The sequence below is a fragment of the Mus musculus genome, chromosome 9 (genome assembly GCF_000001635.26).
Source record: "Mus musculus strain C57BL/6J chromosome 9, GRCm38.p6 C57BL/6J".
NCBI classification, from domain to species: domain Eukaryota; kingdom Metazoa; phylum Chordata; class Mammalia; order Rodentia; family Muridae; genus Mus; species Mus musculus.
The window spans coordinates 105,318,835-105,346,767 of NC_000075.6; the positions used below are offsets into that span (position 1 = coordinate 105,318,835).

General features: G+C 43.6%; 1 protein-coding gene across 11 annotated transcripts in view; it reads right to left on the minus strand.

Moving 5' to 3' along the window:
- Nek11 (NIMA (never in mitosis gene a)-related expressed kinase 11) overlaps positions 1-27,933 on the minus strand; it is a 233,369-nt gene that overhangs the window by 156,679 nt on the left and 48,757 nt on the right. For all 11 annotated transcript variants that reach the window (XR_003947831.1, XR_379760.1, XR_379761.3 and 8 more), the window contains one exon: positions 4,284-4,402. Coding sequence is in view for 6 of the 11 variants with exons in the window: in XM_006511679.4 (XP_006511742.1) it covers positions 4,284-4,402 (119 nt within the window). In the remaining 5 variants the exon portion in view is untranslated. The remainder of the gene's footprint in view (positions 1-4,283; positions 4,403-27,933) is intronic.

The following is a 27,933-nucleotide window of genomic DNA, read 5'->3' on the forward strand; positions in this document are numbered from 1 at the left end:
TCTTCTCTAGGATACGGTATTTCTCAAGGTTCTCCACACAAACAGAACTGAGAATTGACTGATGCACTGGAAGACCTGTCACCTGAATCAGTAGGCCAGAGGCCCGGGAAAGCCAGGTGTGTGAGCCTGTACCTGAAGGCCTGAGTCCCAGGGAAGCCAGCATGTGAATCCCTGGCCAAGGTCAGAATCAGGGAAGGAGGCACTTTCCTCCTTCCTTCAGTGGGTGGCACAACACCCACTCACGATGGGAAGGAACCTATTTTACTACTTCAAGGGCCAATCTCTCACACACAGATTCTCATAGACTTACCCAGAAGCAGCATTTTAAACTGGGTGTCCCGTTGCTCACTCCAGTGGTTGTAAAATTAACCAACATTTGCACTGAGGCATTGGCTATGAAGGTAGCAAGTCTAACCTCTCACGTGCATGTATGTTTCCAATGTAATCCTCCATATTAACATGTAGACAATCTCTGTACATGCCTATAGTCCCACCACTTGGGAAATGGAGGTTTGAGGCCAGGACTTCCTACACAGGGAAATCCTGTCTCTTGACAAACAAAAATTACTCCAAGGGCTAAGAACATAGCTGAGTGGTAGAGTACTTGTCTAGCAAGACCCTGTGTTCAGTTCACTAGAAACAAACAAACAAACAAACACAAAATCCTCTGAGGTTGGATTAAGGCAGAGATATTCGTTTTTCCCATTCAAATCAAAATTTCCAAAACTATAAAATAATTCAATAGGAAACTCATAAATAATGTTAAAAATAGGAGTTACATTTGGTTAGGAATTTATGAACAATTTCCAGAAAACTGCACAAAGTGTAATCTCAGACCTACAGCATGGGTGGAAGAGTCCTGCCTCTGAGTCCCCATGAGTGGAAGAGTCCTGCCTCCATGGACTGCTTTCCCCTCCCTCTCCTTTCCTGACACACTGGTTTCTGCCTCCTGAGAGGCCTCCTGCCTCTCTCATCAGAGTTACTTTCTAATTGCTGTTGCACTAAGACACCATGACCAAGACAACTTGTAAAAGGAAGCATTTGATTGTGAATCACAGTTCCAGATGGCTAGAGTCCATGACCATCATAATAGGAGCAGGCTAGCAGGCAGGTGAGCATGGTGTTGGACCAGTAGCTGACAGCTCACACCTCAAAATACAATCATAAGGCAGAGGGTTAACTGAGAGTGGCGTGAGCTTTTGAAACCTCAGAGCACACTCCCAACGACCCGCCTCCTCCAAGAAGGTCATGCCTCCTAATCCTTCCCAAACAGTTCCACAACTGGGGACCAAGCGTTCAAATATATGAGCTTATCAGGAGCCTTCTCATTCAAACCACCACAGCTTCTAAGCAAACTATGCCCCAATCTGGGTTTCAGGACTTTAATACTATAGGAATTCAAACAAATGCAAGCCCCTGTACTTCCCCAAGACTGACTTGGGGAAGTACACCTCTCACCAACCTCTCCACATTCTGTCTCCCATACTCACAGTTAATCTCAGCGTGATTGTTTCCAGCCCCTCATGCTCCCAGACCTAAACCTCAAGTTTATCTTTGATACCCATCTCCAATGGCCCTGGGGATCCTCAAGAATAGTCCATGAGTATTTCACTGTGCTCTCCAGCCCAAGACCCTGCCTTTGACTTTCTATCATATTTAACATACTTACTTAATTTCAAGTTCAGTCATTACAGCTTACCAAACTCATTACAATCCCCCCCCCATATATTCCCTGCTGCTGCCATCTTGCCCCGGTTCTCATAACCTCACACATGGACAGTATGAAAGGTTTCTGATTAATAACTCAGCTCCCATCTCTGCTCTCCCTATTTCAGTGTCACTCTGTGCATCTCTGTGTCTCTGTCTCTCCCACCCTCTCTCCCTGCCTTTCTGTACACAAAGGATAAACAGGCTGAGAAAGATATTAGGGAAACAACACCCTTCTCAATAGTCACAAATAATATAAAATACCAGCAGATGGTTTTAACCTGCAGTCACACATGGATGTATGGTTGACAAGGATTCAGAGCATTTGTCACATTATTTGTGGGGTGGCCATGCATAGTGATACTTTGGGGCAATGTGTGATAGAATTTTTTAGACTAAACATGTGTCTTAGTCAGGGTTTCTATTCCTGCACAAACATCATGACCAAGAAGCAAGTTGGGGAGGAAAGGGTTTATTCGGCTTACACTTCCATACTGCTGTTTATCACCAAGGAAGTCAGGACTGGAACTCAAGCAGGTCAGAAAGCAGGAGCTGATGCAGAGGCCATAGAGGGATGTTCCTTACTGGCTTGCTTCCTCTGGCTTGCTCAGCCTGCTCTCTTATAGAATCAAGATTACCAGCCCAGAGATGGTCCCACCCACAAGGGGCCTTTCCCCCTTGATCACTAATTGAGAAAATGCCTTACAGTTGGATCTCATGGAGGCATTTCCTCAACTGAAGCTCCTTTCTCTGTGATAACTCCAGCTGTGTCAAGTTGACACAAAACTAGCCAGTACAACATGCAAATAGTTATATTCCTTGGGGGTGGGCAGAGATCGTTGATGACCTTTTTGATGTAGACCACAAGGATATATTCAGTGTGCTCATGTTCTCTTGGCACTAACACGGTGATCAAGTTACGCAATCACATCAATGGGGCGGAAGGGTAAAGAAACCGTAGTATCTATATACACAATGGAGACACCGTGGAGAACCATGTGTCATTTCAGGAAACTGGATGGAATCAGAGATAATCAAATCAAGTGAAACCATACCGGTAAATACCATACATTTTCTCTCACATACAGAATCTAGAGTTTATAAAAGGACATGAAAGTGGAGGGAGGCAATTGAGGGTCAGTGAGGAGGTTGTTTTTAAATTCATTTATTTTTAACTATCACTAAGTAATCTTAAGCACATCAAAAATGTTGGGGGAATGTGCTCAGAATGTATTTTATACTGGCATGGGAATAGCCTTATGTAACCCTGTAGAAAACAAACTAAAACAATAAAACAGAAAAATAAGAATAAAAAGAGCAAATTTGGGACCTTAAGTCAACCAGATAATTATGTCCTTTATGCAATAAGCCAACAATCTGCTAATGAGCAGTGAGAAAGGAAAGGCAGGCAGAAGGGATGAGGAAGAGAGGAAGGGAAGGAAAGAGATGCCGGCAGCATGAGTGTGCATGTGCACGAGCCGACAGTCAGCAGCTCCGGGCTGTTTATTAAAGATTATGTGATATTTCATCGTCACTACAGAGACCGTTGGGAGTCACACTGAATTAGCCACTATCTGTGTCATCCAGCATGTGTTTCAAGAGATACAAGGCCACGTGCAAGGGAATCTGATTACTTTTTATGCTATCAGAAAGCACAGGCGACACACTAAAGCAGTGACAGCCCCGACTGCCAGGCCTTGGCGAGCCCTAAGAATATCATTCTCACTGAAGATGCGGTCCCAGGTGTCCTGCTCACTCCTGCAGCGAGAGTGCCTTGGCCACCCCCTTTGAGAGTCTATTGCTTCCAATGCATTTGTGTCATTTGATGGGTCTAAAAAATATTTAACACCTTCACATCTGAAAAGATGGTTTAAATGTATTGTTAAAACATTTGCAATACCTTAAACAGTATTGTTGGGGCAAATTGGGTAAACAAAAATGGCAGACAACTCAAACTCGGAGGATACACTTGGACTGCTTGCTAATATTTATATCAAAATCGAGTTTTGATATAAAACAGGAGATAGTTACATAGGGCACCGAGTTCAATAGAGTTTCTGCTACACTGAAGATCAACTTGGTTTCCAGAACTACAAAAAAAAAAAAAAAAAAAAAAAGGTGGTGAGCTGCAGACATGGCTCAGTGGGTAGTGATGACTGGGCAAACATGAAGACTGTATTCAAATTCCAAGTACCAGGACAAAAGCTGAAGGCTGAATATGGAAATTCCTGAGGCCAGCTGGCCTGACATGTTAGGTAGAGACAATGAGAGACCCAGGCTCAGACAAGGTAAAAGGCAAAGGCCAACACCACCGGCTGTCCTCCACACCCAAACTGTGGCTTGCACAACCACACTCACACACACACACACAACTGATATAAATACTCTGTGGGTAAATAATTATTTTACCGTTTCCTCAAGGATAAAAATCTTATTATAAAATATTGCAGGGGTCTGACCGTGCTCATTCATCATCTGGGTGTATTTGCTTTCCAATCAATCAAAAATATTCACCTTTCAAGTTCCGACATGAGAGCTAAAAATATAAACCCTGCCCCCAGAAGCAACCTACGTACCTCTCATGCATGTAGTCAACTCCAAGCAACAGCTGGATAAACCATTCTACTATCTGATTTTCAGCGAAGACTTTCCCAGCTTCTTTATATTCCTGGATTCTATAGTCCAGATCTCGGCCCTGAAAGAAAATAACATAACCTTTTATAACTTTGACATGTAAAATGTTAATACCAAGTTCTCCCTACAGTAATTAAAATCCAGGCCAGAAGCTGACAACCATGAATGTCTCGATTTGCCTGGCAGTGTCTGATGTGACTCAGATGATGGTATCTCTTGATATCCTTCAACTACCTTAGAAAACAAAATGCTAAGTGTCGAATTCTCGGAGAGAACCCTTGCGCCTCACCTTTTTACATTAAAACACTGAAGGACTGGAGGTTGTTTCATACGTGTTCTCGGCAGAAAAAGAGCAAGGAAAAGAAAATGTCCTTTGCAGAATGTGAAGAACGGGATCAGTGGAGCACAGGGCAAGAGGTAACTGCCACGGCGGTGGGAGCTAAGATGAAAAGGAAGCCACGCACAGACTCTGGCAGGGTCCTCCTCGATGCAGAGCAAAGGTATTTCCAGGCAGCGAGGCAACCAGGAGAGGTAACTTGTAATCAAAACAACATGTGGCCAGCGGACTAACTGCTCATAATGCAGTTTTTAATTTCCTTTCAGTGCAATGTGCAAATATTTGCTTAGCATTTGGTCTTTCCAAACTAAGAAATAACAAGTCAAAAGCATATTAAGCATTCACACGCAGCCCCTATGAGACTTCCTTCCTCGTTGGATTTTCTAGGCCAAGGAGATCAAAGATTCTTGGAATTAAAAATACAGTGAATGAGTATTTGACTCTTGGCAAGAACAAGAATGAGAGACCAGTTCCCTTCTCCTTCTCCAAGTGTGCCTGTCCAATGCTCACTTTCTAACCCTGGCATGTCCCAGGGTTCTGCCATGGCATGAGAACTGTGCTGTGATAGTATTTCTGTAAATTGTACACAGTGTTTTTGCTAGTCTATCATTGTGACATCCTAAGGATGTAAGAAGCCCATTCAGACAAAACAGAACCCATAGCTACTACATTGTCTCTGTTATCAGCTTTATATTCCCATCCAAAGGACTGTTTATACTATTGAGGAATAAGTTAGTAAAACAAGCCCTGGAAACAGGAGGCCTGAAAGTGAAGTCTCAGGAGCTACACAAGCCTCCCTTTGTTGTCTGGATAAAATCGTAAGAAGAAATGCCATCAGTTCTTACTGTAGAACTATTAAACACGAGGTTATTCAGTTAGCATGAAAATAAGAGACCAAAAACAAAACCCAAGATCTTAGTCTTAAGTTACCCTCCGTATCTGTTGATTCTCATTTTCAAATTTCTCTCTGAAAAGGAAAGTCCTGTTGCTTCGCAGTGACCATGGATCCACCATGTTCTTTAATAAGCACTCTGGGGATGATGTCCTGAGGGTGTGGCTGAGGTGGGCAAGTCATCCACAGATGATGACAAACATTGTGCTTTGGTCTCACAAAGAAAGAAAGAAACTTCTGAGGCAGCCTGATTTTACCTCAGCAATGTGGGGAGCATTTCTTTCTTTTTCACAACTTATCATCTAAGCAAAATCCAATGTGTTTCATAAAATGTCATGGGTTCTTATTATATACGCTAAGTTTTTGGTTTTCTCAACTTTGTCTTTGAGAAACATTTAATGATGATTTTTCTCACTAAAACAAACCAAGAAAGGGCAATGGGCTTGAAGTTGAGCCAATATTAATGGGATCCTCCCTTTGTCCATCTCCTTCACTAATGTCACCTCTCAAAAGTTACACAAAAAGCCTTGATGTGAACTTCTAAGGTTTCGAAAATCTACAGCCCATACCATCCCTTGGTCGATTAACGGTGTCCCTTCACACCACATCCCAATTAGCCAGCATTAGACAGACTGTGAAACCCTGAGGCCTTGAAGAACTGAAAACGCTCATCTACAGTGTCCCAAGCACCACCTTTGATTGCCAGGGACAAGCTTAAATCCCCAAAGGATTTGATTCTTTAAAAATTAATCCATTTTCAAGGCTGTCAATCAAAGCACTTATAACTACTTTGAAAGACCAAAGAGAATCTTCTCAGAAGCCCACACACAGTAAAGTGGAAGTGTTCAAAGGATGGACAGACAAAAGGACCCCTTCGAGGCCACAAGGAGCATGGGCTATCAGCCCGCCCTACTTCTCCATTTTAAAATGAAAAGACTATCCTGTATTAACTCATTGAGTTGATATCTCATAATACTGCTCCTTCAAACCTGACACATCTTCAGTGAACAAACTTGTCCTTGCCCTTTCTAGTTAAAGGGAGCACGCATGTGGTAGGACTTGGTCTTCTTTAAGGGGCTGGCCACCAGGAATTTGATGGTGCTTCAGTGAGGATCTGGGGGTGGGTCCCAGCAGTGGGGAGCGAGTGGACCTGGAAGGACTGGGAAGTGAAGTTGCTCAGGATTCATAATATGACATTCTCAAACAATCAATAAAAATATTAGAAAACTTAAGAAAAAAAAAGAAAGAGGAAGCTGATAAACAGCATTCCTCCATGACGTCTTCTTTATTTTCTTCTCCAGGTTCCGGCCTTTCCTTGAGTTCCTGCTCTGACTTCACTTCCAGATCCACTGCAAAACTGTCTCCAGAAGAATGTGTGGCCCAGATCAAAGGTATGTGCCACCAAGCCTTCAATCCCAGATGATCTTGAACTCAGAGATCTGCCTGTCTTCTGGAATTCATAGCCACTATGCCTCAAGATCTCTATGCCAAGATCTAGGCCAGAAACTTGTATCCCTCAGCATCCAGATTAGGATCACAGGTATCCCGAGCTAGTATCTCGCCAGCAAGAATTCACTCGGACAACCGGATTCTTCTACGGCAGCGCTTTATTGCTTCATCTGAAGGAAGACCCCGAACAAGGAAAATGGTGCTGCTTATATACCCCTCCGTGTGACGTGTCAGCTCCTGATTAGCTGCTCACTCATCACCCTATTACTATGCCCTGGGATGGGCAGTGACTTGGCACGAATTTACTCTTGCACCTGCGCACATTACTTGTTTGCCAGTTAGCCACATCGGAGGCTCATGATGGCGATTGCTCACAGCTCTCCACACTCAGGTACCAGGGGAAACTCCATTCTTTCCCTCTTCCAACTTAGACGGGACTCCTATTTTTATGAGCCTGTGGGCCCCACATGCTTGTACTACTCTCTGGGTTGTAACCAAAAACAAACAAACAAACAACAAAAAAAAACATGTTGGATTTTAGAAAGGCTAGGGAGCCAGACGCTGGGATGAAATCTTGCTAGCTCAGAAACTCAGAGAAAGCACCTAGCTGACACTTGTTCACAGTCAATATTCCAAAAGCTAGCTCTCCTTCTCCACGAATCGTAGAAGCTCTTCAAACTAAATGCCCCTCCCTTCTACTTCCTGTGCATCTTGATCCATTTTCCATCCTCCCTCTTTCTCTGTTTTTTCCCTATGTTCACTCGCTGTCAACTGGTTGCTTGCTCTGGCTCTTGACCTCTGGTTGACTTTATTTAATCCTGTTTTTAAAAAGGCAGAAAGCTCTTGGATTACAGATCTGTTATAGAGCTGAAAAATACCGCAACTAGAGACAGGTTTTTCCAGTAACAAACGCAATCCCAGGGATTCACAGAGTAATCAAATATCCTGCAACAACTCTTCTTCCCTGGATTTCACTTAATCCTCTGTGCCTATGACAATCTACCTTTCCCTCCATACTTTAAAGAAAAATATGATGGCCTCAAATCAATAACCCAGAGAAATCTTCTAAGTTTTGGATCCCTCGTTTAATAACATTTTCAATGAACAATTTACTCCGAATAAGATAACATTCATAACTTAATGGCATTAGGATGAAGATAGTCTTTTGTTTGGTTGTGTGTTGTTTGTTTTGATATAGCAGATGTCAACAGGAAAAAAAAACAACTAGATTCTTGTAAACTAGAAAATCTCAGCCTAGCAGTGTTTGGCTGACAACATTAGTTTTCCTCCGTTTTGCAGGCAGGAGAGAGGACTTTAAAGGAGACAAGGGAGACCTTGTTCTTCCCGAAGCTGAATAGTCAGGGCAGACGGTTTCTATTGCTCAAAGTCACTGGACAGAGTTTTAAGGGACTGACTGGACTCCCTTCCGCTGGGTATAGGCAGTCATCTAGCCCCTGTGAGTGCATCATATCCTTTTTAAGAGGAAGGGACAAATTTTACATTTTATGAACTACTTCAGAAGGAAAGTGATTGGAAGAGTTTTCTGCCAGGGAAGCTTTTCTGTTTCATCTTAGAAAAATATGTCCTTGCAGCAAAATCTTGCTGGTGTATGCAATGGTGTCAGTGTCTGGAAGCTGATTATGGGATGGATCCCTGGATATGGCAGTCTCTAGATGGTCCATCCTTTCTTCACAGCTCCAAACTTTGTCTCTGTAACTCCTTCCATGGGTGTTTTGTTCCCAATTCGAAGAAGGGGCAAAGTGTCCACATTTTGGTCTTTGTTCTTCTTGAGTTTCATGTGTTTAGCAAATTGTATCTTATATCTTGGGTATCCTAAGTTTCTGGGCTAATATCCACTTATCAGTGAGTACATATTGTGTGAGTTTCTTTGTGATTGGGTTACCTCACTCAGGATGTTTTGCATACATTAGCAAGATTTTGCTAAAAGGACCCAGATATAGCTGTCTCTTGTGAGACTATGCTGGGGCCTGGCAAACACAGAGGTGGATGCTCACAGCTATTGGATGGATCACAGGGCCCCCAATGGAGGAGCTAGAGAAAGTACCCAAGGAGCTGAAGGGAACTGCAACCCTATGGGTGGAACAACATTATGAACTAACCAGTACCCCGGAGCTCTTGACTCTAGCTGCATATGTATCAAAAGATGGCCTAGTAGGCCATCACTGGAAAGAGAAGCCCATTGGACTTGCAAACTTTATATGCTCCAGTACAGGGGAATGCCAGGGCGAAAAAGTGGAAGTGGGTGGGTAGGGGAGTGGGAGGAGGGTATGGGGGACTTTTGGGATAGCATTGGAAACGTAAATGAAGAAAATACCTAATAAAAATATTAAAAAAAAAAGAAAAAAAAAGAAAGAAATATTGGCCTGATACACTTCCAAATCGAGCAAGAAACAGTGGCTTTCTTAAAAATGCACAATTTGATTCTGCATGTGAGGATATGACCAAAGAATACGTATTTTATTTTCATTTTTGTGCATATGTATATATTCATATGTATGTGCATAGTCATATGTATGTAGACACATGTTGGGGATATGTGCACCAGATGTGTGTCCGTGTGATTGACATCAGGAACCTTCCTTGACTGCTGGCCATCTTGCTCGCTGAGGGCAACTTAACTCAAAGCTCGCGCTAGTGTGCGCGCAGGCTTGGTCCAGGAATCTAATGCCTGAACAGTGGAATTCCAGAGAGGCCGCAGCAGCCACCTCGCATTGACTTAGGTGCTGAGGATGCAAGTCCTCACATTAACATGCCCAGTGTTTTAGCCACCAACTCATCCCCGCAGTCTGAGAATATGTTTTTAGCATCCCAGGTACCTCTGGGGCTGTTCTATGATGACAGTTTGAGAAGCAGTGCTAGGCAGTACCACCATAAATGGGCCAGAGGCTTAAAACCTACCCCATCATAGAAACATTCCACCCGGAAGTTTCAATGTTCCAAAGGTCTTTGGAAAAAGCATGGTTGAATAGGAATTATTTAATAATGATTTTTTTAAAAGCCCATGACAGATGTAGGGAGCAAGGAAAGCTCTCCTCTGCCACTGCACTGCGGTGTTCTGCAAGCTCACTGCGATAGAGTACATTAAACACAGGGAGATGCCAGGCCGCATTGTGCCTTCTAAAGCAAAATTAGACAATCTAATTTTAAGTAGCTACTGAAAAATGCCCTCCACTCTTATGACGCCTGATGATTGATAACACAAATGACATCCCTGAGGCTTAGTCGGGAATCTGTTTTGTCTATAATGTCTGATAAAGTCAGTGTGCTCATCCTACTGAGAAAACAAAGCAGCAGAACTTTTTCTTCTCAATATAAAATAATGCTTATAATCTATAAATTTTTTTAAATAAACTATTTAATAATGAGCGGGGCTGGAGTGAGCAGAGATCCTGAAGTTCAATTCCCAGCAGCCACATGATGGCTCACAACCATCTGAAAAGCTACAGTGTACTCATATACATAAAATAAATAAGTAAATCTTTTTAAAAAAACCCTATTTGATAAAAATATTAATCATTTTGATGTTTTAACTTTTATATTGATATAAAGTCATAGGCCAACTAACACCATGCCTCAAATGTTAAGTTTTGTGCTGTTTATGAATTATTGCATATGAATTAATTTCTTATAACTAAAATTCATTTCAGTTTTCAGTCATTATAGTTTTAAATGAATATTGGTGGTTGTACTTCATTTTTGAGACACAATCTTCTTTCCTCTTTTCCTGTATACAGGCTTCTCAAATCACTTAGGGAATGCTAGTGACATTTCATGGGGAACACACACTTCAAATACACTGGCAGAGGTACTTTTCAATTTTCATGTTAAAGAGTCAAAGTATATCTCATGCTTTAAACAAGGTAAAGAAGGAGAGACAAAAAGCAAATAACGTTCATGGTCTATCTGGGGACAGTCTCACCTTGTAGCCCAGGCTGACTTCAAACCTGAGATTCCCTGCCTCTGCTTCCCAAGGGATGGGATTACAAATTTGTATCATCATGTCTGATGGTATGTTAATTCTTGATACTATAAATACCATGATGTATTGATCAGGTGTATAAAACTATGAGACATATTACTTATCTTCTCAATGAACTAGACCCTAGACTCATAAAAGGCACAGGGTGAATTAAGACAGGATCATTTCTTGATGAATGGAGAGGTCAGGCATGTACTGTCCAGATGAGACCAAGCTCTCTGAAGACAGCTGCCTCCATCAGAGGTTCTTTTAGGAATACAGATCAATGACTGGATGTCTGATGTGAGCCCACACCACAAAGGTTAGCTACCAATCGACAGCAAAATGATAAACACGGAGGAATGTCTTTCTCCTGTAAACAGCAGACTGTGGAAGGTGATGGTACCTGAAGAAACATCAGAGCTGAGAGCTGTGACTACTAGTCTAGTCTTCTGTTGAAAGTAAATAAGGAATAATCATTACATTAAAATAATGCATTTGTGTAGAAAATGAGTTATATGTTTCCCTGTATATATAATATACATATAGACTATTTAAAGATACAGTCCATAAGTGAGTGGAAGCTAGAAAAATGAGAAGTCTCCCAAATGCTCCAGTCCTGGTCCTCCACATATCAGTAATACCCAGTCATACGATTTTCAGAAAGTCATTCCACCCAGGATTCTGTAGCTTCAGTTGTAAAATGCAATGAACGAAAACTCCTGGCTGGAAAGACAGCTCTGCAGTTAAGAGCGCTTACTGTGCAGTCACAGGAATCGGTGCTCACCTAATCCACGTGAAAAGCTGGGCACCCCATTCATGCCTGTAACCCCAGATCCAAGGGGAACAGGGTCAGGAGGCTTTCTGGGATTGCTAATTTTTTTCTTTTTTAAAGAAAAATTTATTAGATATTTTCATTTACATTTCAAATGCTATCCCAAAAGTTCCCTATATCCCCCTCCCCCTCCCCGCCCCCGCTCTGCTCCCCAACACATCCACTCCCGCTTCCTAGCCCTGACATTACCCTGTACTGGGGCATATGATGTTCGCAAGACCAAGGGCCTCTCCTCCCATTGATGGCCGACTAGGCCATCTTCTGCTACATATGCAGCTAGAGACACAAGGGGTCCTGGTTAATTCATATTGTTGGTCCTCCTATAGGGTTGCCAACCCCTTTAGCTCCTTGGGTACTTTCTCTAGCTCCTTCTTTAGGGGCCCTGTGATCCATCCAATAGATGACTGTGAGCATCTACTTCTGTGTTTGCTAGGCCCCGGCATAGCCTCACAAGAGACAGCTGTATCAGGGTTCTGTCAGCAAAATCTTGCTGGCATATGCAATAGTGTCTGGGTTTGGTGGCTGATTATGGGATGGACCCCCGGATGGGGCAGTCTCTGGATGGTCCTTCCTTTCGCCTCAGCTCTGAACTTTGTCTCTGTAACTCCTTCCCTGGGTATTTTGTTCCCCATTCTAAGAAGGAACGAATTTCTAATGGAACCACAAAAAATGCAAGCTCCAGGGATGAAAACAGCTTACCTCAGAGTAGTCAGAAACTGATAGCCTAGGACACCCAAAACTTTTTCGTGACCTGTGCATGTGCACACACACAAGCATGTATATAAACACATCAATAAATAGACACATAAATAAACCTTTATTTTAAAAAATCACTTCTAGTTAGAAAAGTGATAAAAATTTGGTGGTGTTGGTGAGAACATTAGAAATAGGACTGATGACAAGCAAGCACGAGGATGCTCCGGAGGGATGGGAACAGGGATGAGGGAAGAGAAGAGAAGCTATGGAGGGATGGGGCTGCAAACAGGCTCAGAGGGATGGGAACAGGATTGAGAGAAGAGAATAAAAAATAAATAAATAAATTTTATCTTAAAACCCCAAGATGAATTCTAATGCTTTGTGTGCTAAGTTATTTTTTTATTGAAAAAAAAAAGTTCACTTCTAAGCCAGGCACAGTAGTACAAGACTGTATCATGAGTGTAATCCCAGAACTTGGGAGCTGAGGCAGGAGGACTACAAGTTCTAGACCAGTCTGAACTACATAGTAGCCCCTATCTCAAAAAGAATTTCATTCCCTCTAATAAAAGAAAGGAGAAATGTTAAAAGTCACAGAAGCACTCAATAGCCACAGTTAAAACAATCTGAACCACAGAATTGATAACACTAGCATTAGGCTCTATATAGCCCATAGAATAAAATAGATATCTATGAGTCTATACTCTCTCTCTCTCTCTCTCTCTGTGTGTGTCTCACACACACACACACACACACACACACACACACACAGAGCAAAGGAAAATGACATAGGTACAGATGCCACCAAGGAAACACAATTCAATAAAAAATAATGTCCATGTCTCCATCACTGTGTTGCAACACCCTAGTGGCTAACTCTAGGGGATGTGTTCAGCTGCAAACACGCTGTGTTCAAAGGTGAAGTAAATCATGTCTCCCACTTTTCTACCTCTGTGCCATTTCCTTTGACTTTAATGTCCCAACTCGACTTGACGGAATCCTTCCCACACTTCAAGTTCAAATATAATAAGCTAGCCCCAGCCAAGTTCCCATAGTCCACAGCCAAGCTATTTGTAACTACCCTTCTTGTGACACAATCTATTTTAGTCATTGATAGAAATGCCTCATTTAACTTGCCAGACAAATTCATTGAAGAAAGTTGGCATTAGGCTGAGGATTTTGCTCAGGAGTCGAGTGTCTCCCTGCATGTGTAAGGTCTTGGGCTCAGTCCCCAGCAGTGGGGAACAAAGCAGTTACCACAGCATCCCCATTACCCCCAAACTACATCTGAGAACCGCACCCGACACAGAGTGGGGGCTCAGGAAAGGCTCTTGGCAAGCTGAGAAAGAGTCGATAAATAATAGAGAACACTAGTTTATCCATAAGCCATGAGAACTGGAGTTGCCAAGGTGACATGAAGCTTATGTGGGTTAGGGACCATATTTTTCTTTCCACAGAGCTATGGCCTGTACTTTTCTTTCCACAGAGATGTGAGGAGCAGGATGGAAGCAGCTGCTCAGGGGACAAGGAGGAGGGGCTGGGTAAAATTATAAACTCTCTATCCCATCCTTCCTCCCCTTACCTCTATGGAGGGTGCTCCCCCACCCACCCACCCCTCCCATCTTCCCACCCTGGTATTCCCCTACACTGGAGCATCGAACACTTTCAGGCCCAAGGGCTTCTCCTCCCACAGATGTCCAATAAGGTCATCCTCTGCCACATTTGCAGCCAGTGCCATGGGCCCCTTCGTGTGTATTGTTGGTTGGTGGTCCAGTTGCAGGGAGCTCCCTCCACGGGGCTGCAAACCCCCTCAGCTCCTTCAGTCCCTTCTCCAACTCCTCCATCAGTCTCAGTCCGATGATTGGCTGCAAGCATCCACCTCTGTATTTGTCAGGCTCTGGCAAAGCCTCTCAGGAAAAGGCCTTATCAGGCTTCCATCAGCAAGCACTACCCAGCATCCACAATATCGTCCAGGTTTGGTGACTGTAGATGGGATGGATCCCCAGGTAGGGCAATCTCCGGTTTCCTTCAGTCTCTGCTCTATACTTTGTCCCCATATTTCCTCCAGTGAATATTTTGTTCAAGAGCTGGGTGATCTTTATGACACAGGAGGCCTGGTCATCAGCTACACCCACAGGCCAGCCCAGACTCCCCTGCTCTCAAGTCTGGGCCCCATCCTGGCTCATGAGACCCTAAACACTGACCATGTTTTCCTTTACCATTTATTTTGACCATAAGCACTCCCCCCAACCCCCAGTGCCAACCTTGGCTTCCCATTAAAATCACTGAGAGATTTTTCAAAATCCTGTTGCCGAGCTGCAATATCCTGGCCAAATAAGTGAAATTACCAGAAGTGGATCTCAGGCGGATTGAAAGGTCTCCGGGGGAGACTCGAGCCCCGGGCTACCTTGCCAGCAGAGTCTTGCCCAACACCCGCAAGGGCCCACAAGGGACTCCCCACGGGACCCTAAGACCTCTGGTGAGTGGACCACAGTGCCTGCCCCAATCCAATCGCGCGGAACTCGAGACTGCGGTACATAGGGAAGCAGGCTACCCGGGCCTGATCTGGGGCACAAGTCCCTTCCGCTCGACTCGAGACTCGAGCCCCGGGCTACCTTGCCAGCAGAGTCTTGCCCAACACCCGCAAGGGCCCACACGGGACTCCCCACGGGACCCTAAGACCTCTGGTGAGTGGACCACAGTGCCTGCCCCAATCCAATCACGCGGAACTTGAGACTGCGGTACATAGGGAAGCAGGCTACCCGGGCCTGATCTGGGGCACAAGTCCCTTCCGCTCGACTCGAGACTCGAGCCCCGGGCTACCTTGCCAGCAGAGTCTTGCCCAACACCCGCAAGGGCCCACACGGGACTCCCCACGGGACCCTAAGACCTCTGGTGAGTGGACCACAGTGCCTGCCCCAATCCAATCGCGCGGAACTTGAGACTGCGGTACATAGGGAAGCAGGCTACCCAGGCCTGATCTGGGGCACAAGTCCCTTCCGCTCGACTCGAGACTCGAGCCCCGGGCTACCTTGCCAGCAGAGTCTTGCCCAACACCCGCAAGGGCCCACACGGGACTCCCCACGGGACCCTAAGACCTCTGGTGAGTGGACCACAGTGCCTGCCCCAATCCAATCACGCGGAACTTGAGACTGCGGTACATAGGGAAGCAGGCTACCCGGGCCTGATCTGGGGCACAAGTCCCTTCCGCTCGACTCGAGACTCGAGCCCCGGGCTACCTTGCCAGCAGAGTCTTGCCCAACACCCGCAAGGGTCCACACAGGACTCCCCACGGGACCCTAAGACCTCTGGTGAGTGGATCACAGTGCCTGCCCCAATCCAATCGCGCGGAACTTGAGACTGCGGTACATAGGGAAGCAGGCTACCCGGGCTTGATCTGGGGCACAAACCCCTTCCACTCCACTCGAGCCCCGGGCTACCTTGCCAGCTGAGTCGCCTGACACCCGCAAGGGCCCACACAGGATTCCACACGTGATCCTAAGACCTCTAGTGAGTGGAACACAACTTCTGCCAGGAGTCTGGTTCGAACACCAGATATCTGGGTACCTGCCTTGCAAGAAGAGAGCTTGCCTGCAGAGAATACTCTGCCCACTGAAACTAAGGAGAGTGCTACCCTCCAGGTCTGCTCATAGAGGCTAACAGAGTCACCTGAAGAACAAGCTCCTAACAGTGACAACTAAAACAGCTAGCTTCAGAGATTACCAGATGGCGAAAGGCAAACGTAAGAATCCTACTAACAGAAATCAAGACCACTCACCATCATCAGAACGCAGCACTCCCACCCCACCTAGTCCTGGGCACCCCAACACAACCGAAAATCTAGACCCAGATTTAAAAACATTTCTCATGATGATGATAGAGGACATCAAGAAGGACTTTCATAAGTCACTTAAAGATTTACAGGAGAGCACTGCTAAAGAGTTACAGGCTCTTAAAGAAAAGCAGGAAAACACAGCCAAACAGGTGATGGAAATGAACAAAACCATACTAGAACTAAAAGGGGAAGTAGACACAATAAAGAAAACCCAAAGCGAGGCAACGCTGGAGATAGAAACCCTAGGAAAGAGATCTGGAACCATAGATGCGAGCATCAGCAACAGAATACAAGAAATGGAAGAGAGAATCTCAGGTGCAGAAGATTCCATAGAGAACATCGACACAACAGTCAAAGAAAATACAAAATGCAAAAGGATCCTAACTCAAAACATCCAGGTAATCCAGGACACAATGAGAAGACCAAACCTACGGATAATAGGAATTGATGAGAATGAAGATTTTCAACTTAAAGGGCCAGCTAATATCTTCAACAAAATAATAGAAGAAAACTTCCCAAACATAAAAAAAGAGATGCCCATGATCATACAAGAAGCATACAGAACTCCAAATAGACTGGACCAGAAAAGAAATTCCTCCCGACACATAATAATCAGAACAACAAATGCACTAAATAAAGATAGAATATTAAAAGCAGTAAGGGAGAAAGGTCAAGTAACATATAAAGGAAGGCCTATCAGAATTACACCAGACTTTTCACCAGAGACTATGAAAGCCAGAAGAGCCTGGACAGATGTTATACAGACACTAAGAGAACACAAATGCCAGCCCAGGCTACTATACCCGGCCAAACTCTCAATTACCATAGATGGAGAAACCAAAGTATTCCACGACAAAACCAAGTTCACACAATATCTTTCCACGAATCCAGCCCTTCAAAGGATAATAACAGAAAAGAAGCAATACAAGGACGGAAATCACGCCCTAGAACAACCAAGAAAGTAATCATTCAACAAACCAAAAAGAAGACAGCCACAAGAACAGAATGCCAACTCTAACAACAAAAATAAAAGGGAGCAACAATTACTTTTCCTTAATATCTCTTAATATCAATGGACTCAATTCCCCAATAAAAAGACATAGACTAACAGACTGGCTACACAAACAGGATCCAACATTCTGCTGCTTACAGGAAACCCATCTCAGGGAAAAAGACAGACACTACCTCAGAGTGAAAGGCTGGAAAACAATTTTCCAAGCAAATGGACTGAAGAAACAAGCTGGAGTAGCCATTTTAATATCGGATAAAATCGACTTCCAACCCAAAGTTATCAAAAAAGACAAGGAGGGACACTTCATACTCATCAAAGGTAAAATCCTCCAAGAGGAACTCTCAATTCTGAATATCTACGCACCAAATGCAAGGGCAGCCACATTCATTAGAGACACTTTAGTAAAGCTCAAAGCATACATTGCACCTCACACAATAATAGTGGGAGACTTCAACACACCACTTTCTTCAAAGGACAGATCGTGGAAACAGAAACTAAACAGGGACACAGTGAAACTAACAGAAGTTATGAAACAAATGGACCTGACAGATATCTACAGAACATTTTATCCTAAAACAAAAGGATATACCTTCTTCTCAGCACCTCACGGGACCTTCTCCAAAATTGACCATATAATTGGTCACAAAACAGGCCTCAATAGATACAAAAATATTGAAATTGTCCCATGTATCCTATCAGACCACCATGGCCTAAGACTGATCTTCAATAACAACATAAATAATGGAAAGCCAACATTCACGTGGAAACTGAATAACACTCTTCTCAATGATACCTTGGTCAAGGAAGGAATAAAGAAAGAAATTAAAGACTTTTTAGAGTTTAATGAAAATGAAGCCACAACGTACCCAAACCTATGGGACACAATGAAAGCATTTCTAAGAGGGAAACTCATAGCGCTGAGTGCCTCCAAGAAGAAACGGGAGACAGCACATACTAGCAGCTTGACAACACATCTAAAAGCCCTAGAAAAAAAGGAAGCAAATTCACCCAAGAGGAGTAGACGGCAGGAAATAATCAAACTCAGGGGTGAAATCAACCAAGTGGAAACAAGAAGAACTATTCAAAGAATTAACCAAACGAGGAGTTGGTTCTTTGAGAAAATCAACAAGATAGATAAACCCTTAGCTAGACTCACTAAAGGGCACAGGGACAAAATCCTAATTAACAAAATCAGAAATGAAAAGGGAGACATAACAACAGATCCTGAAGAAATCCAAAACACCATCAGATCCTTCTACAAAAGGCTATACTCAACAAAACTGGAAAACCTGGACGAAATGGACAAATTTCTGGACAGATACCAGGTACCAAAGTTGAATCAGGATCAAGTTGACCATCTAAACAGTCCCATATCACCTAAAGAAATAGAAGCAGTTATTAATAGTCTCCCAACCAAAAAAAGCCCAGGACCAGATGGGTTTAGTGCAGAGTTCTACCAGACCTTCAAAGAAGATCTAATTCCAATTCTGCACAAACTATTTCACAAAATAGAAGTAGAAGGTACTCTACCCAACTCATTTTATGAAGCCACTATTACTCTGATACCTAAACCACAGAAAGACCCAACAAAGATAGAGAACTTCAGACCAATTTCTCTTATGAATATCGATGCAAAAATCCTCAATAAAATTCTCGCTAACCGAATCCAAGAACACATTAAAGCAATCATCCATCCTGACCAAGTAGGTTTTATTCCAGGGATGCAGGGATGGTTTAATATACGAAAATCCATCAATGTAATCCATTATATAAACAAACTCAAAGACAAAAACCACATGATCATCTCGTTAGATGCAGAAAAAGCATTTGACAAGATCCAACACCCATTCATGATAAAAGTTTTGGAAAGATCAGGAATTCAAGGCCCATACCTAAACATGATAAAAGCAATCTACAGCAAACCAGTAGCCAACATCAAAGTAAATGGAGAGAAGCTGGAAGCAATCCCACTAAAATCAGGGACTAGACAAGGCTGCCCACTTTCTCCCTACCTTTTCAACATAGTACTTGAAGTATTAGCCAGAGCAATTCGACAACAAAAGGAGATCAAGGGGATACAAATTGGAAAAGAGGAAGTCAAAATATCACTTTTTGCAGATGATATGATAGTATATATAAGTGACCCTAAAAATTCTACCAGAGAACTCCTAAACCTGATAAACAGCTTCGGTGAAGTAGCTGGATATAAAATAAACTCAAACAAGTCAATGGCCTTTCTCTATACAAAGAATAAACAGGCTGAGAAAGAAATTAGGGAAACAACACCCTTCTCAATAGTCACAAATAATATAAAATATCTTGGCGTGACTCTAACTAAGGAAGTGAAAGATCTGTATGATAAAAACTTCAAATCTCTGAAGAAAGAAATTAAGGAAGATCTCAGAAGATGGAAAGATCTCCCATGCTCATGGATTGGCAGGATCAACATTGTAAAAATGGCTATCTTGCCAAAAGCAATCTACAGATTCAATGCAATCCCCATCAAAATTCCAACTCAATTCTTCAACGAATTGGAAGGAGCAATTTGCAAATTTGTCTGGAATAACAAAAAACCTAGGATAGCAAAAAGTCTTCTCAAGGATAAAAGAACTTCTGGCGGAATCACCATGCCAGACCTAAAGCTTTACTACAGAGCAATTGTGATAAAAACTGCATGGTACTGGTATAGAGACAGACAAGTAGACCAATGGAATAGAATTGAAGACCCAGAAATGAACCCACACACCTATGGTCACTTGATCTTCGACAAGGGAGCTAAAACCATCCAGTGGAAGAAAGACAGCATTTTCAACAATTGGTGCTGGCACAACTGGTTGTTATCGTGTAGAAGAATGCGAATCGATCCATACTTATCTCCTTGTACTAAGGTCAAATCTAAGTGGATCAAGGAACTTCACATAAAACCAGAGACACTGAAACTTATAGAGGAGAAAGTGGGGAAAAGCCTTGAAGATATGGGCACAGGGGAAAAATTCCTGAACAGAACAGCAATGGCTTGTGCTGTAAGATCGAGAATTGACAAATGGGACCTAATGAAACTCCAAAGTTTCTGCAAGGCAAAAGACACCGTCAAAAAGACAAAAAGACCACCAACAGATTGGGAAAGGATCTTTACCTATCCTAAATCAGATAGGGGACTAATATCCAACATATATAAAGAACTCAAGAAGGTGGACTTCAGAAAATCAAATAACCCCATTAAAAAATGGGGCTCAGAACTGAACAAAGAATTCTCACCTGAGGAATACCGAATGGCAGAGAAGCACTTGAAAAAATGTTCAACATCCTTAATCATCAGGGAAATGCAAATCCAAACAACCCTGAGATTCCACCTCACACCAGTCAGAATGGCTAAGATCAAAAATTCAGGTGACAGCAGATGCTGGCGAGGATGTGGAGAAAGAGGAACACTCCTCCATTGTTGGTGGGAGTGCAGGCTTGTACAACCACTCTGGAAATCAGTCTGGCGGTTCCTCAGAAAACTGGACATAGTACTACCGGAGGATCCAGCAATACCTCTCCTGGGCATATATCCAGAAGATGCCCCAACAGGTAAGAAGGACACATGCTCCACTATGTTCATAGCAGCCTTATTTATAATAGCCAGAAGCTGGAAAGAACCTAGATGCCCCTCAACAGAGGAATGGATACAGAAAATGTGGTACATCTACACAATGGAGTACTACTCAGCTATTAAAAAGAATGAATTTATGAAATTCCTAGCCAAATGGATGGACCTGGAGGGCATCATCCTGAGTGAGGTAACACATTCACAAAGAAACTCACACAATATGTATTCACTGATAAGTGGATATTAGCCCCAAACCTAGGATACCCAAGATATAAGATATAATTTGCTAAACACATGAAACTCAAGAAGAATGAAGACTGAAGTGTGGACACTATGCCCCTCCTTAGATTTGGGAACAAAACACCCATGGAAGGAGTTACAGAGACGGAGTTTGGAGCTGAGATGAAAGGATGGACCATGTAGAGACTGCCATATCCAGGGATCCACCCCATAATCAGCATCCAAACGCTGACACCATTGCATACACTAGCAAGATTTTATTGAAAGGACGCAGATGTAGCTGTCTCTTGTGAGACTATGCCGGGGCCCAGCAAACACAGAAGTGGATGCTCACAGTCAGCTAATGGATGGATCATAGGGCTCCCAATGGAGGAGCTAGAGAAAGTAGCCAAGGAGCTAAAGGGATCTGCAACCCTATAGGTGGAACAACATTATGAGCTAACCAGTACCCCGGAGCTCTTGACTCTAGCTGCATATATATCAAAAGATGGCCTAGTCGGCCATCACTGGAAAGAGAGGCCCATTGGACTTGCAAACTTTATATGCCCCAGTACAGGGGAACACCAGGGCCAAAAAGGGGGAGTGGGTGGGCAGGGGAGTGGGGTGGGTGGATATGGGGGACTTTTGGTATAGCATTGGAAATGTAAATGAGTTAAATACCTAATAAAAAATGGAAAAAAAAAAAAAAGAAAGGTCTCCGGGTGAGCCCAATGTGCAGTCAAGGGCTGGAATGACCATGACACTGATGTAGACATTGTAGCTGTTTCCATCACCAAACAGGAACAGAACAGTCTGACTGCCCCAGCTCTTTCTGAGCTTACACGCTCTCCCACCATTGCCCCTCTCTCCTAGAGAGTTACGCTCTCAACCCCTGTTACATCTATTAACAGAATGTGCAGGGTTCTAGGACTCTTGTCTTCATTTGCATGGAAGACCTGAAAGGCAGTACTGCGCAGATCTCTGGTGCAGGACACTGATGTGGTCATACAGTAGGACAAATTCATGTAACATATGTGTCTGGTGGATGTGTCAGCATTCTTCTATCATCTGTGTCTGCCAGAATGAGGTGGGAGCTCAGAGGAAACGGTAGTGAGTCAGCTAAGGAGCACCACCTTTGAAAGCAGAAAGGGAACTGGTGGGGAGGGGGAAAGAGTCCATTCTAAGTGTTTCTGGGAACGTGACAATGAGACCCAGTGTGCTCTATGACTTATACCAGCTAATAGGAATGTTTCAAAAAGAAATGTCTTGGATGCTAGCTTCATGGTTCAACCTAAGATGTGATTTAGAAAAAAATGAATGAGGAAATTGCTCGCATGTTGGAGTCTGAGACAATGCACATGATGTTATGTTAGCTTTCATGCAAAAAAAAAAAAAAAAAAAGATTCGGCAGCTAGAGACATGGGGGCGGGGATGACTTCCTTCCAGTGACTTCCTGACATTTCCAGTACACATGGGAGAAGACAGTCTTCCTAACAAAAGGAAGTCTTTGATTGGGAGAGAGGAGGGAACAGTTGAAGGGCCCAGGAACCTAGGTAGAACCTGAAGATGTGCGGTGAGGAAGAAAAAGTGTTAGAATAAGTAATGGCCTAAGCAAAGATGAGACACATGGAACTGTGGAGGAAGGACAAAGAGGGCGCATAGTACCATGTCCTCCTTGTGTGGAGGACAGGAAACCCCCACTGTTGAAACACTCTGCTGCTTCAGTAGCTTTGGAACTATCAGACAACGCCCTGTACTGCAGCTCAGGCTGGCCTTGAACTTGTGATCTTCCTGTCTTTGCTTCCTTCATCCTAAGATTCTAGTACTACAATACCAATCGGTGAATACTTTGTTTATGTATTTATTATGTGCATATGTAGTGTGTATATTCAAGGGTATATGGGTACACATGTACATGTGTGTGCATGTGTGTATGTGTACATGTGTATATTAGTCAACGTTTTCTAGAGTCATGGAACATATGGAATGTCTTTGTATATTGAGGGATTTTATTGTGATGATTTACAGTCTGTATTCCAACTCCTCAACTCCAAGAATCTAGTAGTTGCTCAGTCCCATGAGGCTAGTTGTTTCAGTTAGAAGCAGATTCCAATAGATGTGCTGGCAGGTAAATGCATGCGGCAAAGAAGAATCTTCCGTCTTCCAATGTCCTTATGTAGGTCTCCAGCAGAAGAAGGTGTGGCCCAGATTAAAGGTGTGTACCACCAACGCCTGGATCTGGGACTTGTTTTGTCCCAGGCTGGCCTTGAACTCAGAGATCTCCTTGCCTCAGTCTCCTGGGATTAAAGGTGTGTACTACCTTGCCTGGGCCTAAGCTTTTCATGGCCACTATGCCTCAAGATCTCTATGGCCACTATGCCAAGATCCAGGTGAGAAACTTGTGTCTTCCAGCCTCAAGATCTGGATCACAGGTGAGCCCTCCAACTCTGGATTGTGGATTTTAGTTCATTCCAGATATAGTCAAGTTGACAAGCAGGAATAGCCATTACAGTGTGTATGTACCAGGTATTTTTCCTCTCTCACCCACCTCATGTTTTGAGACAGAGGGTGTCATTAAGCTCTGAGTTCATTGATTAATTAGATGGGCCAGCTCTAGGTCTCCACCTGTCCCCATCTCCCCATGCACCATACCTAGATTTTAACATGGGTTCTAGGGATGCAAACTGTGGTCCCCATTCTCCTGTAGCAGGCTCTTTACTGAGCGAGCCATCTCCTCAGCCCCTAGCTGTTCACTTTTCACACATACTCTGAGATGCCCAGTGGGTTGAGCAGCAGGTTGAATGTATCAGGGATGCGTGAATATATTACAGACATGAAAGGTCCCAAAGTAAATCAGCAAAGGGGAACATGGAGATAAGAAGAGGAGCTACTGCAGTGGTGACAATGTTCTCAGACGATCAAGGGTTGGTTACATGTATTTCCTATATCAGTAATTTTACCTCAGTTAAGAAGAGGATAGCATCAGGCCTGATCCAGTTAAGAGTGAATTTGCATCTGAAGCTGAGAAACAAGTCTGTTAACAAGGAGGGAGCAACGGGCACACATCATTTCTCAGGAGCCTGGGAAGAGCCAGTCTGACAGCTCAGGACCACAGACCCTTGAAAGCCCAGCAGCTGTGCAGTGCAGCTGGCAGCCATCACCATGGCAACACCCCCTCCCTGGAGAGCCGCTTGGTCTATGGAAACCAACCATCATTTAAAAATTAACGCAGATGATCCCTCACTGGATCCGGCCTGACAAGAGCCATTTTTTTTTTTTAAAGAAATGCCCTTTCTGAGGACATAATTGGAACAAATGAGCAAATTTGACTAGAGATTGTGAATTAGATGGGTGGTTCTCAAACTTCAGCTTGTTTCACACTCACCTGGCGAGCTTGTCAAAACACAGATGGCTGGACCCCTCCCCTACAACGTCTGATTCAGCGTGGCTGGGCTTCAGGCCAGGACTCTGCATCTCTACCAAGTTACCAAGTGAAGCCGCTGCTGCAGATGTCAGATCGGTGACAGACTGCTGAGAGTCGGTGGCCTGCATGCTCATTGTTTTGGTGCTAATTTCCTGACTTTCTGTCACTTTGCTGGGGTTAGGAATGAGAGGGTCCTTGGTCTTAGAGGGTACAGTAGTTGTTTGGGACAAGGGAGCATTTGACCTGGAACTTTGTGCTAGCTTTCTGTTGCTATGACAAAACGCCCGAGGAAATCGACTTGAAAGCTGGAAAGGTTCATTTTAACTCACAGTTTCAGAGGCTTCAGTCAGTAGTCAGCTGCCTTTATTGCTTTGGGGGCCGTGGTGAGGGAGACTGTTCTGGTGAGAAGCGCATGGCTGAGAGAAGTTCCTCATTCCCTGGGGAGGGTGGGCAGCTGGGGAGGGCAGAGTGAGGAGGAGGCCAGAACTCTGATGCCACCCTCAAGGAATGGCACCAGAGTCCTAAGGCCCTACTTTCTAGAGTTTTCACCACTTTCCAATAAACTGGTACCTAAGCCTCTGTATCATGCAGGCCTTTGAGAGACATTCATGCAGTTCAACACACACACTACAACAGGTTTATTTTCGAGATGTTCAGGAAAAGGCTAGATAGAGTGTATAGAAATGGAAAAGGGAAATAGAGAAGGAAATGTGGGGTGTAGCTAGCAATAAACCTGGCAAGTCTACGGGAATGAGATGAGGAGATCACTGTCCTAGTCTCACAAACTGTCTGGAAGCTCAAAATTATAGTAAAATTAAAAATAAAAAAAGTAAAAATTAACCTTGGCAGAGAAAGTTAGAGCATGACACCCATGGCTGCTGTATGGACAGTCACTAGCTGCACAGGCCACTTTATTTTAAATTAATTAAAGCTAATCAGTACCCTTCAAAGACAAACGTCATGGGGAACAGAGAGGATAAGAGCAGAAGGCAGGGCTACAGGCGAGTTCACTTTCCCAGTGCCCCCTACTGAGCAATAAATACCTCCATTTAAGATGTTTTAAGATGAGGAGAACTTTTTTTAAGAATGTGCCCCAGGAACCGCCAGACTGATTTCCAGAGTGGTTGTACAAGCTTGCAATCCCACCAACAATGGAGGAGTGTTCCCCTTTCTCCACATCCTCGCCAGCATCTGCTGTCACCTGAATTTTTGATCTTAGCCATTCTGACTGGTGTGAGGTGGAATCTCAGGGTTGTTTGGATTTGCATTTCTCTGATGATTAAGGATGTTGAACATTTTTTCAGGTGTTTCTCAGCCTTTCAGTATTCCTCGGGTGAGAATTCTTTGTTCAGCTCTGAGCCCCATCTTTTAAGGGGGTTATTTGAATTTCTGGAGTCCACCTTCTTGAGTTCTTTATATATGTTGGATATTAGTCCCCTATCTGATTTAGGATAGGTAAAGATCCTTTCCCAATCTGTTGGTGGTCTTTTTGTCTTATTGGCGGTGTCTTTTGCCTTGCAGAAGCTTTGGAGTTTCATGAGGTCCCATTTGTCAATTCTCGATCTTACAGCACAAGCCATTGCTGTTCTATTCAGGAATTTTTTTCCCTGTGCCCATATCTTCGAGACTTTTCCCCACTTTCTCCTCTATAAGTTTCAGTGTCTCTGGTTTTATGTGAAGTTCCTTGATCCACTTAGATTTGACCTTAGTACAAGGAGAGAGGAATGGGTCGATTCGCATTCTTCTACATGATAACAACCAGTTGTGCCAGCACCATTTGTTGGAAATGCTGTCTTTCTTCCACTGGATGGTTTTAGCTCCCTTGTCCTCAGAAAACTGGACATAGTACTACCGGAGGATCCCGCAATACCTCTCCTGGGCATATATCCAGAAGATGTCCCAACCGGTAAGAAGGACACATGCTCCACTATGTTCATAGCAGCCTTATTTATAATAGCCAGAAGCTGGAAAGAACACAGATGCCCCTCAACAGAAGAATGGATACAGAAAATGTGGTACATTTACACAATGGAGTACTACTCAGCTATTAAAAAGAATGAATTTATGAAATTCCTAGCCAAATGGATGGACCTGGAGGGCATCATCCTGAGTGAGGTAACCCAATCACAAAAGAACTCAAATGAAATGTACTCACTGATAAGTGGATATTTACCCAGAAACTTAGTATAGCGAGATATAAGGTACAATATGCAAAACATATGAAACTGAAGAAGAACGAAGACCAAAGTGTGGACACTTTGCTCATTCTTAGAATTGGAAACAATCACCCATGGAAGGAGTTACAGAGACAAAGTTTGGAGCTGAGACAAAAGGATGTTCCATCTAGAGACTGCCATATCCAGGGATCCATCCCATAATTAGCCTCCAAACGATGACACCATTGCATACACTAGCAAGCCTTTGTTGCAAGGACAGTGATATAGCTGTCCCTTGTGAGACTAGGCCGGGGCCTAGCAAACACAGAAGTGGATGCTCACAGTCAACTATTGGATGGATCACAGGGCCCCCAATGGAGGAGCTAGAGATAGTATCCAAGGAGCTAAAGAGATCTGCAACCCTATCGGTGGAACAACATTATGAACTAACCAGTACCCCAGAGCTCTTGACGCTAGCTGGATACGTATCAAAAGATGACCTAGTCGGCCATCACTGGAAAGAGAGGCCCCATTGGTCAGGCAAACTTTATATGCCCCAGTACAGGGGAACTCCAGGGCCAAAAAATGGGAATGGGTGGGTAGGGGAGTGGGCGGGAGGGGGTGGGAGACTTTTGGGATAGCATTGGAAATGTAATTGAAGAAAATACGTAATAAAAAAAAATAAAGATAAAAGAAATGTGCCCCAGGTACGGGAGCCAACACCTACAATCTTATTAGCTCTTGGGAGATGGAGATGGGAGTTCAGGAGTTCTAGGCCAGCTATGGCTACATCGTGAACTTAGTATGGATTGCATAAGACAATATACAAACATTTTATAAATAAATGAGTAAGCCAAAATCATCAGTGGGGAAAATCAATCATCATATGTAGGAACTGTCAGTTATTTTTAAAAGTGAAAGCTTATCAACTAAATGAGCTAAAGAAGAAAAAGTATTAAATAATAACAGATCATTTAGAGCATAGCTACATATCCAAATATCTATAACTTTGCAAATATTGGACACACATTTTCCCGAAGTGGCTATTCAATGTGCCCACCCTACACTCATCATCCTACTGACTTTCCTAACAACCCATTAGGTAGAGAAGTTACATATCTAAGCAACTGGTTTCATCACTACTAAGCTCCCCCCCCATACATGTGTGT